Raw genomic sequence first — 22,963 nt, 5'->3', positions numbered from 1 at the left:
GGAGCTTTTATAGCCCTGTAGCACGTGTACATGTTTGACATCCTCCACGTGTCCTCTGTTTTTCGGCTGATTAACTGAACAAAAAAGGGGGAAAACAATCCTGTTGCCGAACTCACTCAGCTTTATAACCATCTTCCATAACTTTAAACATATATAAGAGCTGGACTTTGCCCCAGCAGTCGTGTTTAGTAACAAGTTTTTATCGCAGACTAGTATCAGCAGCAGGTGAGACCAGGGAATGAAGAGCCAAAGGATTATATCAGCTTTAAGCAACTTAACCCTCACAGTTATGAAATGTTGGGTAGCTGCCAGCTGGAGATCTATGTATCCCAATCCTAAAACTTCTACGGGTAAATGAGAAGAGCCAATGATATGTTTGCTAATGACTGACAGGCAAAATAAATCAGCTAGGATTATATAGAGCTGGAGTGCACATGAAAACAGAAGGTCACGTATGATCACGCACATACACAGAAGGCCACACACACCCCACATCAGAGCAAGACTTTACTAGAAACACATGTAAAATGCTGCAGTGAGTTAAGAGTTTGTGATCACCTGTTTGGTCAATTTTCGTTTCTTTCAGCTGTTTTGTTTCTTATTTGAATCACGTGATCCAACAAAAGATATCTGTAATATATAAAGTTCTGGTCTTTAGGACATATTTTTATACATCTGTGGAGCATTTAAAGATAGTGGAAGTAGGTTAACTGCACTTTTTTCATACATTTCCATCTGGAAATTAATATCCAACATTGTTTTTTGGAGGATTCTTAAGGGGAAAAAAACAGACGAGACTGAGACTGAGCTTACTAAAAAGCACCACTGAACGACACAGGAAATAATTTCCGTTAGGGATCAATAAAGTATTCTGATTCTGATGATATTAACATTTCAATAAGTATGTAATGTCGTATTTAAAGGCAGTTTGTTGTGGGGGTTTTGCAGTTTTTACAAAACAGCTTGTTTGCATGTTATCTATTCAAAACCTGCGATAATGTTCAGATTTATGTGCTGGATTTGTATTCAGATAAGCTTATATTTAGAAATGTAGGCTTTATAATGCATTTTTAAATGTATGCAAAAGTATTTAAATGTACATTTTTAAGAACTTGTATTAGGAAATTAAATTGTCTTGACATACAACACTGTGCAAGCATCTTGAGTGACTCATTTCTTAATATTTCGCTTCCAAGGAGCCAGATTTTGTTGTATTTTATTAACTTAATATATATTCATATGTCTGCTCTGTCGCGCATACACTCCTCTCTGGTAATCAGATGGCATCTAAAAATCTTGGCTTTATGTCTGAATGAATATTTGGGTCATTCTTCTGTAAAACTCAGGCTGGAGGCTGTAGAGGAGCTTTTCTGTATCATGTTCTAAACAGCACAAGTTTTGATGCATGCAGTGACATTGACACGTAGTGAGCCACACAAATAGCATGTTGAATCTTTCACACACTGTGCAGTGTGTTTGTCGCCTCACCAGACCACAATGATGCGTGCAAAGTTACATTTTATCACACAAACTGTAATTTGCATAAATTCCTATGTGATGCATTTAGTTTAATCAGTAAGGGCACTGTCTATAAGCATGTTTAAGAGGAGTGAGCTACAGCTTTCTCAGCACCACTGAGCAGACTCCCTGCTCCAAGTGGCAAAAATGAAAGTGAAACATTCAAAAGTGTAGTTACGCTTCCCTCTTGTCAACTGACAAAATTCATTGTACCAAAAAGATTCCTGATATCCAGGCATATGAGATGTCATCACTTACTGCACACATCAAGTCGGCTGTGACAGCAATTCATGTGTTTTTAAAAAAATCCCCATTGTTGTGCCACACAGGGTGGGGTGATCTCTGAAGACATGATTCAAATGATTTTCTCCAGCTCTCCTGAGCAGCAGCTAATAGGTACTCAGCGCTTTAGGAAACTACTTTCTAAAGGAAAGTTTTTCTTTGGACATTTGCTGCTCTTTCATTCATTTTCAGTCCAGTTCTTGTACCCGAACATTTTCAAAGGACTCTTTTGTTTTTTATTAAGCCACTTAACTCTGACCTATGAATCATTTACGCATGTTTTGAAAGTACGAAACACAAGGGCTGAACCAGTGTTGTGTCCACACATAACAGCAAAACCCTAGAAGAATGACCGCCTATTCTTCAAAGAAAACTCAAGAATGAAGGTGGTCATACTAAATTATAACTTTGACGCTCATTAGAATTGTACAAACTCTGTTTTGACCTTGTACTGTATTTCCCCAGCCCCTCTATTTTGAAACTAAAACTATTGAACCTTAATTCAATTTCTCACTTCACATAATCGTTTCACTTTTGCCTTGAAGTGTTACTTTTAATTTAATTTAATTATTTTTTATGACGCATGTTCTCTGGTGAGTTCAGGTACATCTGTAACTTCAAGTGGAAGAGTTGCATGTGAGTTAAAATTTTCTATAATACCAAAAAAAAAAAAAAAAGACAAAATACTGATGTTTTTGTCGAATAATCTGTTTGACATGAGGGATAATATAGCATTTGCATTTTAACTAAAAGACTCGCGCACTGACACTATGGGCACATTTTTAGAAATCTTTTTAATTCCACAGAAAGGTTAGCCACTTTAGAGTTTCACTTGTGACCTATGAAGTACCCCCGAAATTGTATCATATTAAACAACAACAACAATAACAACAACAATATACACTCGAGGACTTTAAAGAGTTTAATTTTTTTTCCAAAGCTTGAGAGCGCTCACCCCGGCTCGGGGCTCCACAGATGTGATGGATGAGGGCTCCTTGTTGCAGACTGCAGCGGAGTGTTTGACAGTCAAACTTGAAACAGTCTTTGGAACTGAAACGGTCTCTGCCAACATGAACACATACCCCAAACAGTTCGGTAAATATGTACAGTTTCTCGCAGCTTCAGTTTTCAGTAGCTGGCAGAACTTGGGACACCCTCAAAGCTGGCGCAGATTTCTCCCGTTGAGCCTGCGCGTACTGGCGAGCGCAGATGTGATGGATGAGGGCTCCTTGCTGCAGACTGCAGCGGAGTGTTTGACAGTCAAACTTGAAACAGTCTTTGGAACTGAAACGGTCTCTGCCAACACGAACACATACCCCAAACAGTTCGGTAAATATGTACAGTTTCTCGCAGCTTCAGTTTTCAGCAGCTACCAGAACTTGACTCCCGTCTGCATCCTCCCAGCCGCCTCCCACTTCATCTGCGGGCAGTACCTGCGTGTGTGAGCGCTGTCACCGGTGGCTTCGCAGATAGGGCAAGTGTAGTTCCGGAGGATGGGGCAGAAAACTTTCCCGTCGTCTGATTTGAGCTTGTGAGATCGGTACACCCTCGGAGTCTCCCCGTTCTGCTTGCAGAAGCGGCAGTAGTCCGAGGATGACGCGCTGCTGCTGGTGTCCGACGCGCTGCTGGTCGGACTGGACTGCGATGAGTTTTTGGAGGATTTCTTCCCCCGAGTGGAAGTGTGGACCTTACTCCAGGGGGGCGCTTGTCCCTTCTTTGGACGCTCGGTGTCTCGGTTATCAACCTCACGGTTGCTGCACAGTTTCTCGAACACTTGGCTCAGATTCATGTAGTCGTGCCACATGTTAAAGCTGTCCCCACCAGTGAGGATCGAGCTCTGGACCTCCAGTCGTCTCGGCATTGTGGTCATTTTTTGGCAGAAGTAAAACTGAGGGTGTGTTTGGAGCGCCTCATATTTATAGCTCACTGAAGATGGTTTTAAAATGCAACAATGTTTGGATCCTATAGATTGCATGCAGCCTGGCGACGTTTTTTGGAGGCAGAGAGAGAGAAAAAAAGAACTTTGGTGCAGGTGCAGTCTTTTATGTAGCTTTCTGGTGACCTTATAAGAACCTTTACGAAGCCCGTTGACAGGCCTTTAATCGAATGATCGGTTGGTTGATTGATAACAGAAAAAATGACACATAAGATGGACATAAAGGACTGAAAACACCAAGAGCAAAACATTGCATCGCACTCATTTATGTAGTTTATGTTTAGATTAGATAATTTTGCAAAATAACGCAGCAAAATAAATAATAAGAGCCGGGATGTGGAGACTATTTAGCACTGAAAAAACTCCGTCCATGTGAACAGAATCAGGGGTTACCTTACCTGTTGATTAAATATCAAGACTATTTAGCAATAAGTTTACTTTAAAGGCTCGTAATAGGTGAACTGTCTTGGTATAGTTGGGTCACGCAGAGTTCATGCATTTTTTTTTCTATCGTAGTGCGTTGGCCTTTATCCTCTCATCCCCTCTCGATCTCTGTCTCTCTCTCTCTCTCTCTCTCTCTCACACACACACACACACACACACACACACACACACACACACACACACACACACAGTGTTTAATTGTATGATAGATAGATAGATAGATAGATAGATAGATAGATTAAATTCAAAGTGAATTTAATCTGTTAAGTTCAAATCTCCATTCTTTCCCTTAGTTTTGCATGTGTTTGCGTTTTTTTTCTTTGTCTTTTCTTATTTTGTCACTTGTTTACAGTTTTATTATTATTCGTACTTCTAATGTGCTTGTGTCTGACAATGGGCCGTATGTGTGTGTGCGTGTGTGTCTGAGGATGATGATGGTCCATGTTGTGTTACTTGTTGTTTGTGTGTGTGTGTCCCGATGACCCCTGGCGCCGGAGCGTCTAGACTACATTAGAGATGTGTCACATCCAAGAGCCGCACCTGCGCTTATAGAGAGCGCATACATAGAGGTGAGGTATGAGGATAAATGGATAGATGCGGTCCTTTTTCGAAGCTGAGCGCACAGTTGTATTTCCTGCACAATCACACACGAAGTGAGGCTGTGTGTATGCCGGTTATACCATGAATATAAACCCTGCAGGCACCGCTTGTTTGTCAAACTGTTTATGAAGCAAAAGTCACATTTCTGTTTATTTACAAAGCAAAAAGAAGGGGGGAAAAAAGAGGCGTAGGAGGGGGCGGAGCTTAGATACGTGCGGGGGAGTTGTGGGTCATTTGCGTTTAGTTGGACGCGTGCGCACTAGCATACCGGCGACGGCTGTTCAAACGGTGGCCTAGCGAATAAGGGGATTACGGAGCCCAATCTGACAGGTTAGATAACGAAAAACGTTTACATTTTTAGCTGTGTACGTGTGGCAGCGATTCATAATGAAAAGTTAAATGAATTCTTACTGTCTGAGACGGTGGTCTGTCGTTTGCGCTAACGTTAGTGTTGGATTTTGGTATTAAGCTAACGTTAGCTACAGCAGTTAGCCGCTGGCTGCCAGCTAGCTTTCGGTAGTAGAGGAGGCTAAGAGCGGCGTTGACATTAGCCAGCTGATCAAGTGTACCCTCCCGGGGGACTTGTGCTTTTAGGTTTTCCTTGTGCTTGTCCGAGTTGTGAGTTGACAACGGAAATACTGGACCCCGATCAGTAGATGGTAAAATGATGCTTTCTTTCCACGCAGCATCAAGCCACGGGAAGCTAATAGGCTAGCTGCTATCCTTACATGACCCTGTTTGTTGAACAGTCTTTTTTGAGAGGAATGATACACACCGGTAGCTATGCCAGCGTTGGCTACGTTAGTTGGTGTCTGTCTTGCTAGTCTTTGCAGTACAGTTGGAGGTGTTTTAATAAAAAAGAAAAAAAAAACAGAGGGTTTGTTTCTCAGTTGGGAACTTTGAAAGATTTGCTCCAAAGCATATCCAAATAATAGACTTCCTACTCTTCTCAGGCTGCACAATGAGTCAGGGTAAGGACAATGCACGCCTCAAAAGCTACAAGAATAAGTCTCTCAACACAGATGAGATGAGAAGGAGGAGGGAAGAGGAAGGCCTGCAGCTCCGTAAACAGAAGAAGGATGAGCAAGTAAGCAATGTGTTATACTGTACAACTAAAACCGTCGTAATGATCCTGAAATTACATGCTGACAGTGTTTGGAGTAAACTTGAGGCCATGCTTTGTTTGCAGCAATTTAGTTTTGGAAGGGAAATGCATATTTGTCCTTCTGTTGCAGCTTTTTAAGAGAAGAAATGTTGCCACTGTGGAGGATGATGGCATCCTGGATGAGGATGGGATGGCTGATAGCGGCTATCTGGAGTCCCAGGCCAACAACATGGACCCACTCATGGTGAGAAGGCATTCATATGTCTGCTCTGTCACACATACACTCCTTTCTGCTAATCAGATGGCATCTAAAAATCTTGGCTTTATGTTTAAATTAATATTTGGGTCATTCTTCTGTAAAACTCAGGCTGGAGGCTGTAGAGGAGCTTTTCTGTATCATGTTCTAAACAGCACAAGTTTTGATGCATGCAGTGACATTGACACGTAGTGAGCCACACAAATAGCATGTTGAATCTTTCACACACTGTGCAGTGTGTTTGTTGCCTCACCAGACCACAATGATGCGTGCAAAGTTACATTTTATCACACAAACTGTAATTTGCATAAATTCCTATGTGATGCATTTAGTTTAATCAGTAAGGGCACTGTCTATAAGCATGTTTAAGAGGAGTGAGCTACAGCTTTCTCAGCACCACTGAGCAGACTCCCTGCTCCAAGTGGCAAAAATAAAAGTGAAACATTCAAAAGTGTAGTTACGTTTCCCTCTTGTCAACTGACAAAATTCATTGTACCAAAAAGATTCCTGATATCCAGGCATATGAGATGTCATCACTCACTGCACACATCAAGTCGGCTGTGACAGCAATTTATATGTGTTTTTAAAAAATCCCCATTGTTGTGCCACACAGGGTGGGGTGATCTCTGAAGACATGATTCAAATGATTTTCTCCAGCTCTCCTGAGCAGCAGCTAATAGGTACTCAGCGCTTTAGGAAACTACTTTCTAAAGGTAAGCAGGACTCTAACTTTGCCCATTACAGCCACTCCTGTCTTTGCATTTGTTTCAGTATGTCTTACAAGGGAAGGATAATGACTGGTTGAGGCCCAGTGCAAGGACAAAAGCATTGTTTTGAGCTGCATAATCTGCCACTCTGTCTCACAGTTAACTGCTGCCTAAAATTCAGAACTACACAATATCAGTGTGGCTGGAGTGAATGTTACATGGGGTGTAATGCTGTTAAGTGTGCCTGTATTAATTGTTTCTACGTCACCTCACCCTCCCTCACACGCAGAACCCAACCCACCTATTGATGAAGTCATTGCCACTCAAGGGGTGGTGGAGCGCTTTGTTGAGTTCCTGAAAAGAAGAGAAAACTGCACATTGCAAGTACGTTTTCCTAGAAAACTAATTTTAGATTATATTTGAAGCTTGTAGATTTTTGTTTTTTTCCCCCCTCATGTTTGTTTGTAATGTGCTCTCTTCCTGTTTCACCATCGTATCTAAAAAGTTGCATGTGTTGTGAGTTCACAACACATGCAACTAACTTTCTTCATATATTTTGAATATGATTGTAGTTTGAGGCTGCGTGGGTATTGACCAACATTGCTTCAGGTACGTCTCACCAGACACGGGTGGTCATCCAGGCAGGAGCTGTGCCTATATTCATAGAGATGCTCAGCTCGGATTTTGAGGACGTACAGGAACAGGTGAGGAGGCTTCATTTTTACTTTTCCTGGTGTCTACTGACCTCTGGCAGCTTGTTGAGGTCAAATTTAAACTGATTAAAATTGTAGTTTTTCATGTTGTTTTTATTGTTTGACTTGAATAATTGCTTCACCCCTCAGGCGGTGTGGGCCTTGGGAAACATAGCAGGAGACAGCACAGAATGCAGAGACTTTGTCATAGACTGCAACATACTGCCCTCACTGGTGCAGTAAGTATCCCTTCAGTCTTACATTCTCTGCTTTTGAAGTTGCCTCTACGGGGACACAAAGAGCAACTTTGATTGCGATTGTCAAATTTTCCTCTTGCAGGTTATTGGCCAAACAGAATCGTCTAACAATGATGAGGAACGCAGTGTGGGCGCTCTCAAACCTGTGCAGAGGAAAGAACCCACCTCCAGATTTCACTAAGGTAATTTGCCAAGATAAACACATCACTATGGTAACTGCACACCTATTAGACTGCTTAAAGGCACATCGTATCTCAGATTTCAAGGTCACAGGCTATATGAAGATACTAATATGCTAAACTGGATAACAGTTACACCTGCTGAATGTGTCCCTTTGTTTCTTGCAGGTGTCTCCGTGTCTCAGCGTGCTGTCTTGGCTGCTGTTTGTAAACGATACGGACATCCTAGCTGACGCATGCTGGGCGCTCTCCTACCTATCAGATGGCCCAAATGACAAAATCCAGGCTGTTATTGACTCGGGAGTCTGTCGCAGGCTCGTCGAACTGCTGATGTGAGAGCCAAAACAAACACACACACACAGATATTTTCAGAGGCGTTCTACAAAGGGATTTAGTGTATGCGAAACACTTGGGACTCTAGTTAAATACCCATAAAGTGACAAGTAACACATGGGTGCTATAAATTAACAGGACTGAAACATCTGGAAGAATTAGGTTATGTTGTAGAGGAAGGGTGCAAAGGTGCATTTAAGCGAGTGTGACAGCACATGTTGACCTTAGTAAGACTGCATTTTTTTTTCCCTTTTAATTTGTCACCTAGTAACAACAAATAGTGGTTTAACATTATTGCTACCATCCTAAAACTGGAGGGTTAACATTTCTAAAACTTGATGAAAAAACTGTATCATCTCACACTAAGACTTTGCTTTTTGTTCCAGACACGTGGATTATAAGGTGGTCTCTCCTGCACTGCGGGCTGTTGGAAACATAGTCACTGGAGATGATTTGCAGACACAGGTGGTAGCTGCATCACAACAGACAGATGTGATAAAAGTTTATGCAGAAGGCAATGGCTCTTTGTGACTCTGTGAACATTTGGTATTTTTCTAGGTGATTCTGAACTGTTCAGCACTGCAGTCTCTACTTCAGCTTCTGAGCAGTCCCAAGGAGTCTATCAAGAAGGAAGCGTGTTGGACAATCTCCAACATCACTGCAGGGAACAGAGCACAAATACAGGTGTGCTGCGCATTCTTACAGACTAACCTAGAAAAAAAAGCTTCCTTTGTTTTTGTTCCCTGAGATTGAACAAGCTAACTATTGGAGCTTCTAACAAATTGTTTCCCACTTCTTGTAGATGGTGATAGATGCAGGTCTGCTGCCTCCGCTCATCAATATCCTGCAAGTAGCAGAGTTTCGCACAAGGAAGGAGGCAGCGTGGGCCATTACCAATGCCACCTCAGGGGGTTCTGCAGAGCAAATCAGGTACAAACTGTGCACAGTATACAGCCAGTGTACCCATAATAGTCACACGTGTCTTGAGTGAAGAAGTCAACTGATGCCACTGATTTTAAATTATACAGACTCTTCCATTATAAACAAACCTACTTCTGTTTTTCATTGTTGTATCATTTAAGACTCGAAACTATTATTTTGTATTCTTAGTTTAAAGTGCATAAAATCTAAATATTATATGTAGCAAATGTGACTTCAAACAGGTTTATTTGAATCATTTTTCAAGACAGTGACTTGGAGAGGGATTAGAAGTTGCCAATCAGCTTGTAGCCTTGCATGTCTGCATTTCTTTCAGTGCACTGTGTTGTTCACTGATTAATATGTTGCCTCTTAAAAAGGTATTTTTCTTCAATGACTATTAATGTCTACTCTGTGTGTGTGCTGCCATCTGCAGGCACTTAGTGGAACTTGGGTGTATAAAACCTCTGTGTGACTTGCTCACACTCATGGACTCCAAAATAGTTCAGGTGGCTCTAAATGGCCTGGAGAACATCCTGCGACTGGGAGAATTGGAGGCCAAGAGGGGAGGAGGCATCAACCCCTACTGTGCACTCATTGAGGAAGCCTATGGTAAGTAATTAAATCCGGACGAAGGAAATAGGAAAGTAACGGTACTAGTCAGCAACCCTGGTCACTGGCTAATCTTTTATTTTCTGGAGTGTGCCTCCTCTATTTTAGCACTACTCTCCACCTTTTATCTTTACAGGTCTGGACAAACTGGAGTTCCTGCAGAGCCATGAGAACCAGGAAATCTACCAGAAAGCCTTTGACCTGATTGAGCGCTACTTCAACACTGAAGATGAGGATCCATCTTTGGCTCCAGCCGTCGACCTGCAGCAGCAGCAGTTCCTCTTCCAGCAGTGCGAGGCCCCGATGGAGGGCTTCCAGCTATAATGCTAATTCCTCCCTTTTCCCAGAGCTCCACGTTCATCCTCACCTTTGCTCCCGTCTCACTCTATCCCCACAGCCATGATCCAGGGTGGCATACCTCGGCCTCCCCCTCCCGTTCCCCTTCTCATTGTCTGAGAGGTTTAATCATCATCATGATTATTAAAAGCATACCATTAAAGGGGCACACTCTGTTCATGCATCCAGCACGGGTGAATTCTGCAGTCTTGTCAGCCAGTTCAAGGTTTCACTCATTCTGTCTTTTGCTGAATTAATTTTTTCCCTCAGCACCTGGACGTCTCCTGTGTGGTTAAGCCCCAACATTTCCAGCTATAAACTTTTCCTATAACTCCATCCCCACATTATTGCTTTTTTTTTTTTTTTGTTGTTGGGGTTTTTTGGGAGGGGAATTCTTCCTCAGCTTATCCCCAATAAAAGAACCTCTTTGTGGTCCTGTAGGATTGGCTTTTGCTAGCTCTTGAGTCAGTGGTAGTATTTGGGCTGCACTGCTTGTCTGATTGAAGCATTAATGAGTCTCGAGACAGACAAACATGGACATGATTTCAATTTCTTTCTTTCTTCTTCTTTTTTTTTTTTTTTTGTATATATATATATATATATATATATATATATATATATATACAACCAACCCCCCACCCCCACCCCCCCATCCACATTGAGAATAATGAACCTAAACACTGGACTGACCATGAGACGTTGACCGCACACTCGACTGTGGTCACTGGACTGAAATGCCCACACTGGGCCACATGGCTAGTTCCAAAATAAAGACTGATCTGACCACTACGAAAGGCACGACTCAAGAGTGAAGGTTGCTCTCCGATCGCAGATGGACAATTTTAGAAATTGCTGAAGGTTGGAGCTCCTCGGTGACAAATCAGGCTGCTTGCATTCCCACCTGGATCTCATATCACGCATTCCTCTTTCCAGTAATGGGACTATTCCACCTGCACAGGCTCCATCCCGAAGAGTTTAGACTGCCTGCTGCCTTCTGGTGTGACGTGAATTAACCCCATGGAATCATGGGAACCTGAGTCTTCCCACGCACTGAGACAACTGGACAGACTTGGACAAGACAAAAAAGACTATTTAACCCTGGTTTCTGTCCAGCAGCAGACCAGTGGGGAATTTTTTTTTTTTTTTTAATTACCATAATTTCATTTCTTTTGCAGCACTTTAGTTCAGGACTGATGCCTGCTCATTGACAATAGACCACCGTTTATACATTAGCTATGTAATTGGTTAATGACACGGCTCTTCCCTCCTAAAAATGCGAGGTGCAAAGAGGTGGTCTTTATCATTGTCCCCCCCACCCTCCTGGTATGACAAGGATTTACACTGTTTTGCCCTTAACCAGAGAGACTCGAGCAGTTTGTGGACTGAAAATGTTAGCACACACTTTCGAGGATCATGGTGCCTCAGCAAAGCTAGAAGAACTTTTATTCTAACAAAGCAACCTCTACCAATCAGACAGCATTTTGAAAATTGGCCGTTTAGCTGTTAGCTGTGTAAAACATAACGTTCAAATACGTGTTCAGGTAGTTTTTTTTTTTAATTTGATCATGCCAAATCAGAAACATACAGTATGCCAGCTATTAGGCCCACAGTTGGTCTTATTTTCAATAAAAAGTGTTTTATTTTGTTTTTTTTAATTTGGGGTTTAGCATCTGCCATGTAGCTGATGGTGCCATAATCCTTATTCTACAGAAATCCTTCCACATAATTTCAAGAAAAATCCAGATTAAAACTTGAAGACCCCGGTGATCACCTTAGTTAGCAAAACTGAATGTTTGTTTACCAAGTCCTCTTTACATTGCTTATTTTTGTCAAAATCTTAGCAAAAGATGACCAGCTCTACGTGTTCATTACTGTTTGTTGTACTGGGTTTGTGCATCTGTCCCCTGTTATGCCATTTGCATAAAAGTCATTTCATGAACTACAACGTTTAATCAGTTTCATTATAGTCACTGAGTCTTTTTGTTTTTTTCATTAGATTTTTATTAACTTGCTTCCTTCAGTTTAAGGTAGCAACTAATTATTTTCCCTGTCATTATATCAAAGCATGTTAGAATCATAACTGCTAAAAGATAGCTGAAGCCACCGTGACATCACTCTGATTGCACGGTTAAAGTCAGTACGAGCCACACAGAATCCATGCATCTGTGGCTGTGAGAGGGCGATGGGTGGAAAGGTAGTGAAGGTGGATTCAACCATTCAAAACAGAAGACAGTGCAGGTGGGGTTGAGTGGGTGGAGATGAGCGTTTGATGAGAGTAAAAAAGAAGATCTACAAGATAATAGTAGACGCTGCTCTTGTGTACGGTTTGAAAATAGTAGTACTGACAATAGACAGAAGACTGAGCTGGAGGTGGTTGAGCTGAGGATGCTAGGACCAGAATAGACAAAATTAAAAATTAGTACATCAGAGGGTCAAGGGTTTTGGAGGCAAGGCTGAGATGGTTTGGACATGTGCAGAGCAGGGATGGTGAATGGATATGGAGCTGCCAGGCAAAAGAGGAAGACCATAGAAAGATTTATGGTTGTAGTGAAGGAGGACCAAAAAGGATGCGAATCGATGGGGTGAGATGTAGGCAGATGATCTGCTGTGGTAACCCCTAAAGGATGCAGCTTCGGAAAGCAGCTACTTTTTAAAGCTTTACTTTTATTAATATTTTGGCTGCTTCCATGTGTTTTCAGAGCCAGGAAGGATTACGTTTGGATGCAAGTGGAGTACAAAGTTGTTTAAGGACTTTAAACTGGATGGGTGCATCACAGACATTTCCTAATTTGTGCTGAGTGACAGTAGTTTTTGGTTGTCAATCTGTTTTAAATACTCTTAAGGTTGAACGTTCATCCACTAGGAACTGCCTGTATGCTCTCGCCTCATGAATCCAGGTGTTGTCATGCACCAGGGTGAAACCAGGATCCACGGTACCAGTGTAGGCGCTGACAGCATCCTGGAGTTGGACTACCTGTGCAGCCCCTCTAAGGTCCAGGTATCACCTCATGCTAACAGTACTGACAATGAACATTAAAACTCGGGTTTTTACCTTTCCCTTTTTAACAATTGTGAGTAATGTCCACAATTTAGGGTTTTTGAATGTAGGATATTTTATTAAAGCAATTTAGCAGAAGCAAAGCAAAAGCCAAACACAAATACGACCAATCTTAATGACCTATTCTCAGCTAATGTTGATCTAGTTCTAATCTTTGACCGAGATTGGAGAGAATGACCACACCTTGGCCACTGACGCACTTCTCTTCCGTGTAGATATGTAACCCAACGGGAGAGAAGCAGAGGCCAAAATCCTGTTGAATTTATGATCTAACACAGGAAAATAAGAGAAACAGTCAAAAATGATCAAAAAACAAAAACAAAACACTCAACCTCACTCAGTGCTTAGTCATCCTAGCCGTGTGCCATGTTTACATACCCTGCATGTGTAAGAACCACCACAGCACGCACACACACACACAGCAGTAAAAGATAAAGGCAGGTAGTAGAATAATTTCATTGCTCCAACTTTTGTTAATCAAAGATTTACTATTGGCGAAAGCACATACAGCTAAACTTTATTATAGGACTCTGTATCATTTCACCCATGATGATAGATAAGACCTTTTACCACCCGGCCGATATAATGAGAGGTAAGCCAGGAGAGATCAATCCAATCTTTCTCACCAAGCGATACGCTGATTAAAAAGTGGTCCTTTAAGTTTTGAGCAGTATAGTTCGTGATGATATTGCAGGGAAAATATACCATAGTATCCAAATTACCCTCCCAAACTTTAGTAAAGATAGCTGCAAAAAAAAAAAAAAAAAAAAAAAAATTAAAAGCGGTATTGGTCACAAATGGTGAATATTTCCTGAAATAAGCCTTCCGAAAGCCTTGGAAGGTGCCCACATGTGCCCAAACCAGGGGTCATTAAATTACACTGCACATTTTTATAGAAGCACTGCTTTATTGAACTAGTTTTGGTGCTCACGACATACAAACACAGATAGCACATCATAGTGGCTGTGAAATAAGAAGCCCAGTTAGAGCGGTATCAGGACAGACAGCCCACTGTACAGGTGAACAAGTCACATCCCATCAGCTATTTAATGTTCCACAAAAAGGGGAAAGACCATGTTTTTACAAGGCATAATTGCACATTCCTGCAATAAACCCTCCACTGGTCTGAGACAATGAAATGCCACTACCAAAATAATGGCTTGTGCCATTAATCAAGTGCCACTTTGTAACCTGTTATTTATATACATTCACTAAGTAGATACATTTTGCATCAGGTACTCAATTATTGCAAAACTATTGTTAAGGCCAATTTCCTTGTTGCAAAAGCACTACTCAGAATTTACTGCTGATTTTTTTTTTTGGTTGCACTACACCTCCAAAGGTTGGGACTGGAGAAGTTGTGGTATACACAGAAAGTGGGATGCTATTGACTTGGGTTCGAGAATGAGCGTGTCTGAATGAGTCATCTTCCATCACTGAGCCTTGTCAGACAGGGCAATGGCACTTTCGCGTAGTTTCTGGTGTTCTTCTCTCCATTTGGCTTTCTTCTCGATGTTTAGTGCCGTCAGGGTCTCATTCCTGGCAAGAGCCTGCAGAAAAACAGGAGAATACATGTGGCATTATTTAAATGTGAATGAAAATACAGAGGCAATGCATGAATCAAAGCAGTGAGAATTGAATTACTCACTAATTATTAAAATTCTTGTAGGGGACTTAATTGTGATACATTTTCCGCTTTGATATCCTTTTTTTTATTTTTTATTTAAACATAGGTTGAAATGTCACATTGGGAACTTTGGGACATTTTGTGACCAAACTTAATTGCAAGTCATTGCTCTGTTTATTCATAACATGACGTAGATGAGTTTATGTGAACAGGCAGGTTTAAACCTGCTCTTTTACATTACTGGATAGCAGTGATGACATGTCTGTCCTTGTTGACAGTTACCGGCGTTGAAAAGAGAAAAAAAAAAAAAGAAAAAAGTTTCATGCAAGACTCATTCATTATTCTTACCCTTTTGCCCAGAAACACCATAATCATACAGGCTCCTATCGTGGCAGCCATCATCACGTAGGCAGCCTTTACTCTGATTTTGTTTCTGGCAGCGTCAATCATCTCAAACCTGTAGAAGAAGCACATGTACACATGAACACTCATTAGGAAATGTTTTCTTGGCTCAAAAGAAGGCTTGAAACATAAGACTTCAGCATTTAATCTTGTTATTGTTATTGAAGATCAGCGCAGCAGCATGATATTTACGGGGCCTTTTGTTCCAGTTATAGCAGCATTGGTGACTGTCAGCAGATAGTCTCTTGGGTCCTTCACACATTTTGCTTTGTTTTGGATACTGGGGCTTTTGAGTACATGACATAGGAGGGCTTCTGTTTATAAGCTTGCCATGCAGGTTTTTACATCGCAGCAGCAGATCAGATGTGATCTCCACCCCGATGCCAAGATAATCCTCTCCAGTCACCAATAGAAGGCTTGTTTGAACTGCAGCTGTCTGAGGACCAGCTACACGCTGTGCTGCCGCTCATCCTGTTAGTTAGCCCTGTTCTTGTGATGTAACTTAACTGAATGTGACAAAGGCAGTGGGACTGCGGTGTGCCGGAAGGTCTGGTATAAACAGGAAAAGGCTACTTACGACACAGTCTCTGGTATCTGGTCTGCTGACTTGAAGCGCCCTGACCAGATCAGCATCTTCTTGTCCATATCTGAGGGCCTGTAGCCTGGGAGTCTGAATGCGGGACGCGGCTCTGTGTGAATTAACAAAGCATGCATTATAATGAAGCCTGCAACGCCACGTGCTTCCTGAACAAAAAGCCAGAGATTCACATCATGACCTGCAGACTGAGACCTCACTTCCTGTGTCCCTCTTAGTCTTTTGGGATTTAAAACAAAAAAAAAAAAAAGTCACATACTTAGCCATCACAAATACCCTGTAACGCACAAAGTCAACATTTTTAGAATACTCTTACATCACTATGAGTGTAGCATTTTCCACATTAAAGTCATGCCACACATTTATATGAAAACCTAGAAGTTCAAATTCAAATTTAGAAGCTGGTATTTAGTTTTTTCAGGTTTATCAGTAAATATTGTGCATTGTCTTATGATGACTTTTGAGCTCATCTGTTGTTCAAACCCTACCATGTGCTGGTGCTGCAGGTGGGGACTCCGCTTTGGTCCCCTGCAGTTTATTGCACATCCCTCTGTGGCTCCATGTCTGAATGACATGTCTCCTCTGACCTGTTTAGATACAGAACTAGTATCACATCGAGTAAAGCAGGAAGTCACATTAGTGACGATAGAACTAGCTGATGCTACTGAAAAAAGAAATTAAACGTTAAACAAGAAAATTAGTAACGTTTACATTAACATTACAAATTTTAGAACAGCCCTTAAAAGGCTCAAAATAAAATTACGCTGGGGAAAATCTCTTCATGCGAAATTAAAGGATTACCGTTTACCCCAACTTAATCTCATTTTATTCATTTATTTTTTACAATCGTGTGATAGCTATCTATCAATCACACAATTGTATTTATACACACACACACACACACACACACACACACACACACACACACACACACACACACAAACCATAGCACTTTAAGTTGTGTATTTATTATATACCTTTATTCTTTATCCTCCTGATACAAAAACAATTTTCCTTGTGGGCTCAATAAAGTATCTATATCTAAAGCCCTAAATTGGACACAAGTGAGTACTACATGACAAAAACAGATATCATCGCACCTGAAGGGGCTAAAACTGACAACTGTTTAATTTTACTTACAAACAAAGAAACAAACCACGACTACGAACATCTTCAATTATAGACACTGTTCATACCAAGCAGGAGTGCCTGGTTAACCAGGCCTGAATAGCGTATAATGATAATAAAACAAGTTAACTAGGCCAAGTGTTAATTTACCGAGACACCACGCACCAATTTACACAAACTGCTTTTACTGCCACAAGCACAAACACCATTTCAACAAATGCAAGACGTCGAAAAAGCATCAAACATGTATTTATAACCGAGTACAGAACTCACTCACAGCTGATTTAAAAACAAATAACATCAACAAGCATCGGATTAGAGAGTATTCAAGCGACTTATTACGCAACGAAAACACAGAAATTCAAGTTAGCTATACGAACCGAGGAGGCTGCCGATGGAAAGGCGGGATCTGATGAAATTCATGCTTTTGCTGATTGAATACACAAAGTCCAGTGTTTCTAAAAAGCCATTTAAGTGCGCTGGAAATCTGTCAGTCCCTCCTCAGCTGCTGAAAGTCAAACAACTAACAGGACCGTCAGATAGGACGCTGTGTCGTGTGACTGACCAAAAGAAACAAGCTAGGGCCCGTATTTATGCCATTTGGAAAGCGTCCATACGGATCGGGTAGTGACAGCCCTGTGGCTGTGGTTGGGTCTTTGCTTTCGCTAGGTTGTGGTTGAATTATTAGGAGTCTCAAACAGGGCTGCTGGGAGTTAAGCTAAAGTTGAGAAGAACAAGTGGAAAATGTATTAGTATAAATGGCGCTATTCGCTATAGTTGCATTTTTATCTATTTTAATATATTCACTTTGCGTTAATACGTGCGGCAGATGTTAATTTGTGAATGCGGCAAAAACAAATAAATAACATTTAGGCATTATTAAAGCCTTTCCGTGCAGGCACTTTCTTGGACAGCCACCTCCACCACCAGTGATCCTGGTGAAGGACCCGTGCAGTCCACTATGGCGGCGCCCGGTGGAAGTTTAAACTGTGAGGACTATTCAATGTTTCAGGTAACGTTAACGACTGATTAATTGATCCGTGCAGGCCGATCACGCACCGACGGCCAGTCGAATCACCGCCTCCCCCGCAATTCATTTGCCGCGCTGTTTATTTTGTGCGAGAGCCAATGAATTGGTGACCCTCCTGATTACTAAAGACCTGCACGAGTTCAAGGAGGCACAGTACTCAGAGCTTTCAGTATGTGGATCAACATACCCATGCAGCCTTTAATAACTGACTCTTTAAACTGGCATAATCTACTTATAGATGTCATGATTTGGTATATTGTGTTATTTTGTAGATTTATATTTTTATGCTAGTACCTCACTGAACTCGCTTTGCATAATTCATAACTAACACACGTACATTTATTTATTCCATATAGGCTGTTTATGAGGCTTTGGAAAGTCATTTTAGCGCCTATCTCCAGGCGGCAAAAGCACTCTTTCTTCTGATTGGTCAGCTTTTGCAAGCCAGCAGAAGGGCAGCGCTTATCTTTTTATGTGCGGATGCCAGAATACACACAGCTGTATCTGATTAAAAAAGAGCCTCATGCATTACTGCTCACAAAAAAAAGTACATATTTCAGATTCTTTCACTCAGAAGTCCTCTCAGAGTACGGAGGGTACAGACCAAAGCTATTTTACTTTTTATGAGTAAACCATATGTAGAAGTAGAGTTGGCTTGTAGAAATTAAGGGGGGAAAGCCCTGTTTTTAGTTACATGTAAGCTTGCCTCTTATTCTAACATTAAATTTGAAGATTTAGAAGTTTGGCTTCTTTTTCTAGGTGGTTTTGGAGATGATCATTCATGCTGTCAGTTTGTTTGTTTGGCGAGCAAAGCATCTAAACCACAGTTGAGAAAATAAACAACAACCAATAGCAGCCTATTAGTGTGTTCCTAGAGATGATGCAATCCCCCCACCCCACTGTCTACACTTTGTCATGCTGTTCCTATAGCAGATGACCATATAAGGAAAGCGGTGGAAACAGAGCATTGTGAGCACAGAATATTACATTAACCCTTTACCTTTTTGCTGAACAAATATGTAAATTCAGTTCAACAGGTTCAAATTTATATTAAACATGTATTTCTCTCATGGTAGCAGGCTAAAGATGTTTGGATCCCTCCTTAAAAGTATATCAGCTGCTAAATGAGCCTTGTTAATCTTGCCTGCCATCTTGCCCTCTGTTATAAACACGATACATAAACTTATTTCCTTAAGGAAGCAACGTGTTTTGAACCACCATTTTTGGGTGGGGGGTACAGTTGTATCAGATTTAAATCTGATTCCATCTTAATGAGACAAAAGACAGCATATCGTGTTACAAATGTATTTAGTTTTAGTTGATGTAAAGCTGCTGACTCTCTTTGTGTACTTCTGTGTGTTATTTCAGGAGGTATTGAAGGTGATGCGCACTATAGACGACCGCATTGTCCATGCCCTGAACACCACCGTGCCCACAGTCTCCTTCTCAGGCAAAGTGGATGCCACACAAACCTGCAAACAGCTCTATGAATCTGTGAGTGTGACCACCAGGTCTCACCACGTTGTGAATTCAAATTCCCATTGTTGTCATTGCCACACAAACAACAAAAACATTACCACAACAATAAAGAATAAATAAATGGCATATTTTAAACAGTGAACATAACACCTGGCAGTTTGGTTATGTAACGCAATGGCAGGGAGAGGTGCAGAGGGGACCTGTTAAGAAGTCAGTCTAACATCAAGTGTCTGAGAAACAATTTCAAGCAGCCTCTTTAAACTTGCCTTAAATCTTCACATAGAGTCAGGGGTGAACTGATTCAAATTCAGTCTTTCATTTAAGTTCAGTTTCATTTCAAAAAACAGCGTTCACCTCAAGGTAAAGACACCACAATATTAGGGAAAACCTCAGTAATCAGACGATCCCCTGTGAGCAAGCACCTGAAGAACTCCAGTGAAGTAAAATGACGCTGAGGGAGGTGTGGCCCTCTAATGCACATGTGGTGATAAGCCAAAGGTTACTGAGGCTTAACAAAACTCAAGAATTCATACTCTAATTATGACAGTTTCCAAATTTTGGATAAAATTGTCAACTAATGACATTTTTGTATTCAAAGAAGTGAAAGATCACAAACAATATGGCAAAATAAGGGTCTACACAGACCAGCGTTCAGTGCCATAAAACTCAGGAAGAGAGCTTGACGTCATAATCCACATCTGGTCGCATGCTGAACTAGTCATAGTTGCTTACTTTGGAAATGCTGTGCTGCCGGGTATATGTATGTGAAGCATCCCTGTTTCAGAATTGGTGCATGTTTCGCAGCGTCATCCATATCTGAATAATTGTCTTGTGTGAGAATCAGCTGTTGTCCTCCAAAGTCTTCGCTGCAGGAGCCATAAGAGTCTGAACAGACAAGAAAGCTGGCATGAAGTCTGTGAAGGCATGCAGAAATATTAATCTCATATGTGCGTGTGTATTTCTGTTTTCTCACAGATGATGGAGGCTCATCTTAGCAGAGACAAAGCTATCAAGGCTTGTATAGCTCAAACATCAGAGGTGGTGGGACAGCTGCGTGAGCAAAGAGCAAAAGACAATGAAAACATGGCACTAATCAAACAGCTCAGGAAGGAGCAAACCAAAGTAAGTCCTGTCTATAAAAATTCCATGTTTTTTTTGGTTTTTTTTTTTACATTCTTAATGTAGTTTTCTTGTCATTTTTTCTTTAAATCTGTCTATAGCTGTTCAGTTGCATTATGGGAGATGTAGGATTCTGTGTTTCTGCAGTTTTTGCCCATTAAAAGGAATACAAATAAGGATATGTTGCTTTCTGTTGCTTCATTGTTGTTGTAGGTTTAGCAGCTATCTCCACTAGGGATGGGTATCGTTTAGGTTTTATCCGATACCGGTGCCAAATCGGTACTTCTGAAATGGTGCCGGTGCTCAAACGGTGCTCAAACCGGTGCTTAAAGAATGGAGAACACAAAATTGGTCCAAAAACCTCTCATGTTCAGCTGGTTTTTTGTAAAAAGATAACAATGTTAGCCTTTTCTGCAGCTGTGGGGCATATATGGTATCACTCTTGGCTGGAAGCAGTGCTTAAACAATGGAAAAAAACACAAACTTTGTCCAAAAACCTCTCATGTTTAGCTGTTTCCCTCTTTTTCTTTGGTCATTTTAGCCTTTTTGGCCAGGGTGAAGGGAGTATCTGCCATCAAACAAGAAGACAGCCACATGTAGCTATGATGGTGTTTGCTAGTTCACCTTACATGCATTAATTTAATAACGTGGTTAGCCTACTCAACATAAATTGCACCCGAACAACATTAAGCTACTCACGCAGAGAAGAACGACTGCTGCTGCCGTCATCATCCGTCATCACTACATCACTACACTGGCAGGGCTAGGAGCCAGGACTCTCCTCTTCGTGTTTTTGGGGGATGTTGCTAACTCCGGGTCCGATAACAGGCAACCCACCCGCAGTAGATGTGCTCGGTGTGAGGTCTCGCAGCAAGCTATCAAATACGGCGCATTTCTCGGCTTTTTAAAAAAACGCTATGTGTCGCCAGGTGTTTCATCGAATTCGAGGTGTTACCTCCTTTGACAGTATCACAGTATCAGCTTAAAGCACTTGTTGCAGGCTGCTGAGTTTGCATATTTTGCTGTGAAGTACAGCCAGACTTTTGACCGCTTCGCCTTGGGCATTTTAATCTGTAGCTCTGCTCTAAAAGAACGTACGTACCTGGACCCGCCTACTATCCTCGGAAACGTAAAATGATTGGCTAGAAGTGTATCACAGCTCAGGAAAAAAAAGCACCGAAATAAAGCACCGAAATGTGCGCTGCTTTTCGGTCTGGTTACTACCGTTTATGTCAGAACCGGTGCCATCATGGCACCGGACACCGGTACCCATCCCTAATCTCCACTGAATCCACTGTGGATGCGTTTAATTTAGTTTTTCTGTGCTGTGAGGATCACAAATGAAATGTAAACAAATATCTTAAACTTGAAAAAAGCTTGAAATTTGAAAATATAGAGGAAACCTGCTGTAGCTGACTGAACCTGCAGGGCTAAATGCATCAAGTAACCACTGAGGAAATATAATCCTTCTCTTTTTTTTTTCTTTTTTTTAAAATTTGAATAAACAGACCCCGTTATCTTATTAGAGCAAAATAATAATAGAAGTACTTTTTTTTTTTTTTCCTGTCCCCAGTTAAAGCTGATGCAGTCAGAGCTGAACGTTGAAGAAGTTGTAAATGACAGAAGTCTGAAGGTACAGTTTGCTCGCTGTTCTCATCACTGAGAACCGTCGTTATCGTGTGTTACTTACTGACGTTTCCTCGGTTCAGGTTTTCAACGAAAGGTGCAGAATCCACTACACGCCTCCGAAGGTGAAATGAAGTCCTACTTCATGAAAGGAGCTCTTTCACTCGAGGTTTAAATCCAGGCTGGAGCTGAAACTGTGAACTGCTGCTGAGTCCTCGCTGCAGGCTGTTCACCACCCAGACATCTCTGACCTCTTCCCCGACACACAAATATATTCCAGTGTCATTACTGTATTAATTTACCATCATTGTAAAACAGTTGCCCGTGTGCTTCTTCCAAGACAAAATTATTGTACAAAAAAAAAAAAGAGTTTTTTAAAAATGGAGTCAAATGGTTGTCTGAGTTTGAAATCATTTGTTGACCTTAGACGTCCTTTTTACATGTGTTGAATTCAAATGTTTACTATGCACTGTCTTCATCAGGAATTGGTTCAACAACTACTGGGTTGATGGATTACTGTGACATTTTGGACGAGTCTTCATCAGTCCATCCCTCAGGATGAGATCTACAAGCTTTGATCATTCCTTAACTTTTCATACAGTGTCAAAAATCTGTCTGTCCAAAAATTTGATTTGGTACCAAGCACCAGCAAAAAGAACGACACTTCCATCAGCCTCAAGTGTACCTTATAAGAAATCGCCAATCCTCCAAACTACGCTGTCTT

General features: G+C 41.3%; 4 protein-coding genes across 5 annotated transcripts; 2 read left to right on the top strand and 2 right to left on the bottom strand.

Moving 5' to 3' along the window:
- Window positions 1-52: 52 nt before the first annotated feature.
- Window positions 53-12,120, top strand: kpna1 (karyopherin alpha 1 (importin alpha 5)). Of its 2 annotated transcripts, XM_040044049.1 has the most exons (15): window positions 53-57; window positions 5,098-5,110; window positions 5,734-5,867; window positions 6,016-6,129; window positions 6,755-6,854; window positions 7,138-7,232; window positions 7,421-7,552; window positions 7,691-7,779; window positions 7,880-7,979; window positions 8,145-8,308; window positions 8,696-8,774; window positions 8,868-8,993; window positions 9,112-9,239; window positions 9,664-9,839; window positions 9,976-12,120. In XM_040044049.1, exons 3-15 carry the CDS (start codon window positions 5,742-5,744, stop codon window positions 10,161-10,163), a joined length of 1,617 nt encoding a protein of 538 aa, XP_039899983.1. In that variant the 5' UTR covers window positions 53-57; window positions 5,098-5,110; window positions 5,734-5,741; the 3' UTR covers window positions 10,164-12,120. The 2 variants fall into 2 exon arrangements, with proteins under 2 accessions (XP_039899983.1, XP_039899984.1); XM_040044050.1 differs by lacking the exons at window positions 53-57; window positions 5,098-5,110 and adding an exon at window positions 5,156-5,439.
- On the bottom strand, window positions 2,584-4,340 carry nanos2 (nanos homolog 2). Its single transcript, XM_040044051.1, has one exon. The coding sequence runs from the start codon at window positions 3,773-3,775 to the stop codon at window positions 3,170-3,172; it is 606 nt and encodes a 201-aa protein (XP_039899985.1). The 5' UTR covers window positions 3,776-4,340; the 3' UTR covers window positions 2,584-3,169.
- Window positions 12,121-14,120: 2,000 nt separating the features above from the next.
- Window positions 14,121-17,569, bottom strand: fam162a (family with sequence similarity 162 member A). Its single transcript, XM_040044052.1, has 5 exons — window positions 17,366-17,569; window positions 16,346-16,444; window positions 15,840-15,951; window positions 15,209-15,317; window positions 14,121-14,783 (listed from the first exon to the last, which is right to left on the bottom strand). The coding sequence occupies exons 1-5, from the start codon at window positions 17,406-17,408 to the stop codon at window positions 14,667-14,669; spliced, it is 480 nt and encodes a 159-aa protein (XP_039899986.1). The 5' UTR covers window positions 17,409-17,569; the 3' UTR covers window positions 14,121-14,666.
- A 182-nt stretch (window positions 17,570-17,751) lies between these two features.
- mix23 (mitochondrial matrix import factor 23) lies at window positions 17,752-22,634 on the top strand. Its single transcript, XM_040044054.1, has 5 exons — window positions 17,752-17,997; window positions 19,384-19,509; window positions 20,470-20,616; window positions 22,187-22,246; window positions 22,323-22,634. The coding sequence occupies exons 1-5, from the start codon at window positions 17,947-17,949 to the stop codon at window positions 22,371-22,373; spliced, it is 435 nt and encodes a 144-aa protein (XP_039899988.1). The 5' UTR covers window positions 17,752-17,946; the 3' UTR covers window positions 22,374-22,634.
- Window positions 22,635-22,963: the final 329 nt, after the last annotated feature.

Source organism: Simochromis diagramma, unplaced genomic scaffold, assembly GCF_900408965.1.
Source record: "Simochromis diagramma unplaced genomic scaffold, fSimDia1.1 OVJJ01000602.1, whole genome shotgun sequence".
NCBI lineage: Eukaryota > Metazoa > Chordata > Actinopteri > Cichliformes > Cichlidae > Simochromis > Simochromis diagramma.
Note: the sequence above shows the minus strand (reverse complement) of the source record. Positions and strands in the feature narration are given on the sequence as shown.

Bases quoted from the DNA above. Each gene is read 5' to 3' on its own strand.
- kpna1 (XM_040044049.1), top strand. From the start codon at position 5,742: ATGAGTCAGGGTAAGGACAATGCACGCCTCAAAAGCTACAAGAATAAG. The intron at 5,868-6,015 runs GTAAGCAATGTG...CTTCTGTTGCAG, and splicing joins AACAGAAGAAGGATGAGCAA to CTTTTTAAGAGAAGAAATGT. The intron at 7,980-8,144 runs GTAATTTGCCAA...TGTTTCTTGCAG, and splicing joins CACCTCCAGATTTCACTAAG to GTGTCTCCGTGTCTCAGCGT.
- nanos2 (XM_040044051.1), bottom strand. From the start codon at position 3,775: ATGCAATCTATAGGATCCAAACATTGTTGCATTTTAAAACCATCTTCA.
- mix23 (XM_040044054.1), top strand. From the start codon at position 17,947: ATGGCGGCGCCCGGTGGAAGTTTAAACTGTGAGGACTATTCAATGTTT. The intron at 20,617-22,186 runs GTAAGTCCTGTC...TCCTGTCCCCAG, and splicing joins TCAGGAAGGAGCAAACCAAA to TTAAAGCTGATGCAGTCAGA. The intron at 22,247-22,322 runs GTACAGTTTGCT...TCCTCGGTTCAG, and splicing joins TAAATGACAGAAGTCTGAAG to GTTTTCAACGAAAGGTGCAG.
- fam162a (XM_040044052.1), bottom strand. From the start codon at position 17,408: ATGAATTTCATCAGATCCCGCCTTTCCATCGGCAGCCTCCTCG. The intron at 15,952-16,345 runs GTAGGGTTTGAA...TAATTCACACAG, and splicing joins ACCTGCAGCACCAGCACATG to AGCCGCGTCCCGCATTCAGA. The intron at 15,318-15,839 runs GTAAGTAGCCTT...CTTCTTCTACAG, and splicing joins CAGATACCAGAGACTGTGTC to GTTTGAGATGATTGACGCTG.